Source organism: Bombus bifarius, unplaced genomic scaffold (genome assembly GCF_011952205.1).
Source record: "Bombus bifarius isolate JDL3187 unplaced genomic scaffold, Bbif_JDL3187 scf7180000009565, whole genome shotgun sequence".
In the NCBI taxonomy this organism is placed as follows: domain Eukaryota; kingdom Metazoa; phylum Arthropoda; class Insecta; order Hymenoptera; family Apidae; genus Bombus; species Bombus bifarius.
The window spans coordinates 10,788-18,792 of NW_022885198.1; the positions used below are offsets into that span (position 1 = coordinate 10,788).

An 8,005-nucleotide genomic window follows, 5' to 3' on the forward strand; every position below is an offset into this window, starting at 1 on the left:
CAAAGAAATTTTCTGTTAAACGTTTCAGTCCGTCGTTTTGTTTTCATCCATCTATTTCCGTTTTCATTGCAGCAACAGCATAACGTTCTCGTTCCGTATAGCGACGGTATAATTTCTAGTTATAAGTTATAACCTCGATTCAAAATGAAAGGTGAAAAAATCGGAGCTTAACCAAACGTTAAAATGAATATCAAATAGGTGATGTGACTATTACGAGAAAAATTGCTAACGGGACAAGAAAATTACCTAATGAACAAAGTGGAATAACAAACTACATGAACGAAGGAGAGTTTCGAGAATGCAAATTGTAAAAAGCGAGAGAAAATCTTGAAAAATCAAAATTCAGGTATCAACGTTCTTTGGAGAAAAAATTCTGCGCGGTACGATTTAGTGAATTTTCCACAAGAGGGGTGTGTACTTATCTCCATGGAAGTGGTACCGCCCCTAGAACGGGTGGACCAATCCCGTGATATAAACCAACCCCCGTTCTGCACGTAACTCGGAGCTTGATCGAGGGTGAACTCTCGAAAGGAGACTTCAGTTTTCTCGGTGTCGTCTATCGAGAACGATAAAGCGACTCTCTCGCAGTGAGATTCCAGGGTAAAAAGAACGCAAAGCTATACCTTTGTTAGTTTTGCCAAACAACCGACAACTTACAAAAGGATGGCAGGCCCGTATTTATCACCCTTAGGCCCTCAGGCTGACTTGCTCACCGAATATATGTTTGGAAGACGTCGTCAGGTCAGTGTACGTTTCTTTTTTGCTACTGTTTAGCCCCCCCCCTTTTTTTATATATTTTCACATATTCGTGCTTGTATCATTAAAAGCAGCCAACTCCTGTTCGATAAGTATCCGTCGAATCTCCTTCTTCTCCCTTCTCCCTCGCAATTTGCTTTTACTGTGTTCCTTCTTTCGTACACAATCTTCGCTGATGCATATTTTGTATAATTCTATCTTTTATTATTACCTAACGATACAATGCTTTATTCCTATAAAAACAATGTGTGATAGGAACATCGGCAAAAGTGCCGTTTAGCTCGTTTTAATTAGATATCGCTTAATCGTTATGAAGCAGGTTTTCTTCATTTATTGGAAACCAGTGACTGAAAAATATTGTACACATATGTAGGTACAAGACAAAAATTTTGTCGTCAGATTCATATCCATATGTAAACAAATTCTGTCGTTATAAAAGAACCGTTTAATTCTTTTGCGTATTACTCGAGTAAGTAAAATATCGATTGATTGCGATTATGTTCCATTATGTTCTGCTTTACCGTATAAATGAATCATCGATTTATTTCTTTACAAGATTATACCAACTTGGTACATTTGTTTTGGTAGTAATCTAATTGTAAGTTTTTACGCTCAAATATGTAAGATGAACTTTGTACTTAACTGAATGTTGTAAGATGTTTTTCCCATCGTTACGAACGATTTATTATCGCTGAAGAGAATTCCAGCGCTAACTAAAAGCAGGTGCATAATTGACAACTGACTAAAATCAAACTGCGCTGTATTTCGCTGCGATAGCTATCGGCTATTAACTATTCCTACATATATGTATATATATATATATATAACCAAAAAAGTAGAGATAAACATACGTTCATTTATTTGTAACAGATGAGTATCTATGCATGAACCATTGTTATACCTAAAATCGTAGTTAAACAATGCGTAAAATTTATATAAAATTCTCTACTAACGCACTAATCTGCAAGCACAAGGGATGTAAAAATGAACCGAAAAAAACACGAAGGAACTACTCCTCTTCTGATTAATTCATATACCTATAGCTTTGTCAAACGTTACAAGTTACGTAAAAACGTAATAATATACTTCCCAAAATACATGTAATTTCTTCCATAAAAGATTCTCATTAAATATGAAAAATACTCTAAATGCCAAAAGCTTAACCATTATGCGATTACGTAACAACGATCAACCTCAAATTTATATACCTATATGTAATAAATTCTATAATATAAACAGTTATAAAAAAAGACTGAAAATTTTAAAAAGGTAATGAAAATATATATATTCGTCATTCATGTATGTATATACCTATCCTAGTACGCTAATGCTTGTAATCTGTATTTCTGAAATAAAAGAATTAATTGATTATTTTTATTCTTTTATCATTTATTATTTTTATTTTCCTGTCGATTAATTTTATGCTACAGTTCAAAATATTGTTTTGTTCTATAGCCTTCATGTATATTTTATTTATTTAAAAAACCTGTTGTTATCTCATCTTTTAATTGATTAGTTATGTGTGTGTGTGTGTGTGTGTGTGTATGTATAATATAGGTATAGATAGTATATACCTATATATAATATATGAACGCATGTATTAATCCATAGTAGATAAACAAAGAAATTAGTTGCAACAATGTGTAAACATATTACATGAATCAAAAAATCTACTAATATTTATCCAGTTTGAAACTTTGTATATTAAAAGTATGTATGCATATCATGAAGGTTTATTGGAATTTCATGATGTCGTACATTATTTGAATAACATATCGTTAGGTTTTAGATGACAGATTTTCGGAGGTACAGCCAACGTACCTACTGATATTTATACATATAGAAATCTAAAAGCACAGAAAAACGAGTGAAACTAAAAAAAAAACAGTTGCTTGAAACGTAACAATATGAACAATCGGAACAAAGAAAATAATTCGATTGATTCTAAGGATATATGTACCTACTTACGATAGGTATATACTTAATATCAAACATTGAAATTTTCCTATATTTACATAAAGTATGTATTTTTCTGAATAGTAAAATGAAATAATTTGATGTAAAGAAATAAGAAAGTGAAATGAAATAAAACTCAACATAATTTAGTATAATCATGGTCCCGCTGTAATTAATCTCTCTAAATTAATTTTTAATATTTTTAGTATTTCCCATTCTTCATTTTTGTTTATTTTTTGTTTCATTTGACAGAAAAATCAATAGAAATAATTTTTATTATTTTCCAACGCCACTCATGTAGGTGTACTATGACAATGAGATCAACTATGTGACATAAGTTTAGGGACATAAAACGTAGTAGTAAATATTTTTATATGATCATTAATTATTGTTAATCATGTCTGAATAGAGACGCAATCGGACGACTTTCACTCCGCAACAGCTTCAAGAATTGGAGTCGCTGTTCCAGAAAACGCACTATCCTGACGTTTTCCTAAGAGAAGAAGTCGCTCTTAGGATTTCACTTTCAGAGGCTCGTGTTCAGGTTAATAAACATAAATACTTTTCCCTGTTAACCCATAAATAGGTATTCTTCTTTGTTTTTTTTTCTTAGTATCAAATTAACAGGAAAGTACTTTACTTTTAGAAAAATCGCCTTTTAGATGTTGCTTTATGCATAAATCCTTCTTTATACGAAACCGAATTACAATTTATTTAGACACCATGTAAATGTATGTAAGAGATTTTTATTTCTCTCTCCAATCGTTTCTAAATCTGGGATTGACATCGCCTAAAATTTTTTACTAGAATTATCCGAATAATGGAAAAAACGTTTAAAAAATAATTCGAAAACTATAGAGCTACTTGAATATTGATGTAACGTGTCTTCAAGTCTATTTGTAAAATATAATTTCCCACAGTTTGATTCTACCCATATTTAGCTCAAATTCTGTGTCAAAATTTTCTATTCACCCAACTACTATAATTTCTTTCGAATTTGTTGATGGATACAGAACCTTTGAAAAACCTCGTTTGCTACGGCCATTTTATTCTTCGCTATTTGACGGACTCAAGCTGCACTACGCGTTTAGAGCTTCAAAGAGGTAATATAATAAAACAGAATACTTTATACAGTTGAAAAAATCATCATTTTTGCGGGGGATATTTACAAGTACATGATTTTAGAATGTTTTATAATTAAATTATATTATTGTAACTAAATAACAAAAGTGCTTAGTTTTATACAAATTACAGAAGTAACGCTAATATTTCGTTACAATTTATAGCGAATATCGATCTACATTTTGTGGAGAATAATTTTTTGTAACCATCGATCTACACTCGAATAATTTGTTCCGTAAGGAGCATTAATGTTAATTTCCATGTGGGAAACATTTAAGCAAATAGTTAATAAGGAAATATTTGATTAGCGATAGAAAAATTGGTAATAGACTAAAATGATAGGCATTAAAATTTGTATTTATAATATGACAAGAAAACGTTGAAAAACCTATCTCTATAATCGATACGCGTGATTAGTAAAATAAAATCTGCAATATTATTTTACACGTCCATCTAAACACAGCTAAAATATCATAAAAAATTAAATACTGCTAAATTATTTAACTAATCTATTTGCCGCCTGTTTTTTTTTACTATAAACCATAAAGTCTGTAGTATCTACATATTACAAAAATAAATTCCTATCGGTACTTCATAATGCGTATGTAGCTACTTTTCAGCTGAAAATACTTATTTTATCTATGAAATAATAACGTGAATTATTTGCTATTTTAGGTTTGGTTTCAGAATCGGCGAGCAAAGTGGCGGAAACAAGCCCGATTGCAATTGTTGCAAGATGCATGGAGAATGCGATGTTTGGGATTAGGAAGTGCAGCACCCCTTCTTTTAAGGCCGCCACCTACAGCATCTTTGGAACGACCTGATGCTGCGACGCCACCACCCCCGCCTCCCCCACCTCCTCCGCCTCCGCCGCCTTCAGCCTCTGCTTCTACCAACGGACCACCTATAACTATAACGGCGAGCAACGCCGACAAAATACCTGACGCTTCGACTTTATCCGTTTGCAGAGATTACAGGATTCTTCCACCTCCTCACGGGTAATAAAATTACTTTCCTTAATCGCATTCTGTTTTTACTAATTCAAACGTGCAAATAGTAGAACAAGAATTTACGCAAAACGATATAACGCAGTCGTAAAATCAATGGACAGTGTTGAAATGTTGAGTATCGAAACGTATTATTTATTACATGGCGTAAACCCAAACTCTCTCTCTCCTAGCTGTTCTTCCCTACCTTTCGGAAGTAGCTATACGTTCTAATCCTAATACCTCACATATCTCTAGATTTAATGAAAGATCATAACTCACATCAGAATATTAATTTACATATAACTTTTGCAGCCCAAAATTTAAATGTTTCTAAGAAATGGATGTACTACTGAATGCGGTTACATCAATGGATAGCCTTCTTAAAACTTTAATTTACAACTGCGCTATGCCATTTTTAACTAGTATCTAAGTATACATTAGTAGATACTTAATATCTAAGTATACATAGGCGTGTTTTAAATTAGACTTTTGATTGATTAACTTCTACATTTAATTTTCCTGATATTCGACAGAGTATGTGAATATGCCGTATCCTCGCGTATTTTTGACATTTATGTTTCGATTCAAATGAAAAAATTCGCACACATACGCGTCTGTCGTAGCAAAACCATCGATCTTATATAATATAAAGAAATAGTACTATTCGAAATTCGAAGTTAATAAAGGATTAAGAGGAAAGTTCTTAATTCATTAATTGTACGTTATTTCAGCTTTTGAATTATTTAAACTTTTCTAACAATAGCTACTTTATGTAAAGGATATAGTAATTAATAATGTTACATAAAAGTATTTCATGTTACTACATACTGAAAAAGTTACAAAAAAGATCGGTCATCTTGTACTGAGTTTTTTAAAATAATCTTTAGAATGCAAACATAAAATTTCGATTAATCAAGCTTCCAGTTTAACACGCGATATAAATTTTTATCTTAGATATTTAAAAATTCATCGATACGAGGAAGTTGACGCTTCTTTCTAATAATCAAATCTATTGTAATATAATGTAATCTAATTAAATTTGTAAAGTTGAAACAAATAAGAAACAAACGATATTTATTGACGCGCAATTTTTTAATTATATACTTAGTGTTTCTATGACATATGATAAATTGGAGAAAAATTTTCATTAACTTCGATGAAACGGATATTTTGTTCCATAAGAAAATGAAACATTTCATTTATTGAAATTACGTAAAAATATGTACAAGATAAAGAAGAATACAAGAAAATAAGAATAAGGGATATTCTTTTAAATACTATATACATACATAAGTACATAGTAGCAATTAACGCTAGTAGATATGAAGTGTGTACTTAGTATCTACAATATAAAAAATATGCATAAGTATAAAAATTCCTAGTAGGTACACATAATTTACGAGATTAGATGTATCTATGTCCATACATTCAGATATTGAATTGATTGAATTATTGAGTTCATTATAACTGTAACATATCTATGCAATATACCTGTTTATGTAAATGCGGAAAGACATTTTATTTTTATAACCAGGTGCACTAGCTTACGACTTTTTACATATTAATATTATTTATATATGTGTGATAATATGTATTTTGCACTTTTATCCCTAAAATTTCGTTCTCATGGAAAGGACAACTATTACATTTCAGATATTCTCTGACCTGTGAAAAGTCTCCAGAAAGAATGAAATGTGGTTGTGGTTCTCCACCAAGAATATGCGGCAGTCCAGTAGAAAGAGACATCAATTTAACCGCTAGAGATAGGCCTCAAGAGGCTGAGATGGATCTCACCGTGAAGGGTCCACCCAGGCACACACCAACCGCTACTTTATTCCATCAGCTACCCCAACAAGAACTCAGTCCATCGCAAAATGTCGACGAACCTTTGGACGTTACGCTTAATGCTAACAAAAACAATTAATTGTTTCTTGTTACGTTAGCTTTATATAATTCAGTTTCTCACTCGCGACTTACTTATTATTTCTTCACTTTTTCACTCGAAAGAATCAAATATCTACAATGGACAAATCAGCTGTTGAAAAATCTTTGTTCTAAAGGTACGTCGTTAAAATTTCAAATAAAAATGCTACTTACAATTATATTAAAGTACTCGAGTAGTTAGTTTAAAATTGAATATTTCTCCATAAATAACTTTCACTTTATATTTGTAACATTATTATTTTTCGATCTTGACAATGTTACAAGTGCTTCGTTAGACACAGTATTTTAGGTAATCTCACTAAAAATCCTTATATATTCTACATTCTCTTCTTGCTCAATATTTTACAAAATTACGAAATATCTCAATCATTATTTATTGTATGTTGCATAATTTTTATTATCTCATATGTTTTTATTGAGATAAGAAAATATAATTTATTTTCTTTTCTATATAACTAGAGATGTACATATAATATGTGTATGTATTCTTCATTGTCGTTACCAAATTATATTCATTGATATAATGTATTATTAAGAATGATAATTGATTATATAAAACTATTTATTTATTTTACTATTTATTTTATTGTTATAGTCAAAACGTTTCTTTCTTTTTAAAAAATACGTGAGAAGTAATGGATTTTGTAAAAGTTATGTGGTTTTAGAAGCACATGGTAATGAACAAACCTTTTTCTATAAAACAAGCATTCTAAAAATACATTAACCATTTAAGCGATTATGTCGCATGCGTTAAAACTGAACTCAATTCGCATTCATAAAAAGAATGACGAACATAACCGGTTTATAAAAATTTATGTGGAGTACGTTGTGCTATGAGATCGTTCTGCGTTGGTACCTTCCAATGTCTTATCACACTAATTGTCTTCTTTAAACTTATTTTTTCCTGTTCAATAGTAAATTCAGCCCTCAAGATACTGTATTGATTATAATGGACATACATACGTATACGCTAGTGGAAGAAAATTCGTGCCACTGTGAAGTACATTCTACACTTTCAGCGATGAACCACACTATAACGTTCGCGGGGTTAACGTCAGTTTTATTTTTTACAATTACATATGTAGTTATTACCACCTAGTCATAATTTTATTTTGTTATTAATAAAAATTACCTACTAAAATAAATTCTATGTTTATTTACATTTTACTGTTAATGATGTAATGTTCTTAATACATTTTAAATCGTATGACAAATACGACCTGAAATTACAGGCATAC

At 30.9% G+C, this 8,005-nt stretch overlaps 1 protein-coding gene across 4 annotated transcripts; it reads left to right on the forward strand.

The window, feature by feature from the left end:
- The first annotated feature begins 488 nt into the window (after window positions 1-488).
- On the forward strand, window positions 489-7,092 carry LOC117215384 (homeobox protein aristaless-like 4). Of its 4 annotated transcripts, none has more exons than XM_033461764.1 (4): window positions 491-747; window positions 3,122-3,256; window positions 4,510-4,832; window positions 6,477-7,092. In XM_033461764.1, exons 1-4 carry the CDS (start codon window positions 664-666, stop codon window positions 6,745-6,747), a joined length of 813 nt encoding a protein of 270 aa, XP_033317655.1. In that variant the 5' UTR covers window positions 491-663; the 3' UTR covers window positions 6,748-7,092. The 4 variants fall into 4 exon arrangements, with proteins under 4 accessions (XP_033317657.1, XP_033317655.1, XP_033317658.1 ...); XM_033461765.1 differs by having other exon boundaries at window positions 495-741; XM_033461766.1 differs by lacking the exon at window positions 3,122-3,256 and having other exon boundaries at window positions 489-747.
- The last annotated feature ends 913 nt before the right edge of the window (window positions 7,093-8,005 follow it).

What these genes read in the sequence shown, in the direction of transcription:
- LOC117215384 (XM_033461764.1), top strand. Translation starts at nt 664, where the DNA reads ATGGCAGGCCCGTATTTATCACCCTTAGGCCCTCAGGCTGACTTGCTC. An exon ending in GAAGACGTCGTCAGGTCAGT is followed by an intron (nt 748 to 3,121) that starts GTACGTTTCTTT and finishes ATGTCTGAATAG; the next exon opens with AGACGCAATCGGACGACTTT. An exon ending in ATTCTTCCACCTCCTCACGG is followed by an intron (nt 4,833 to 6,476) that starts GTAATAAAATTA and finishes ATTACATTTCAG; the next exon opens with ATATTCTCTGACCTGTGAAA.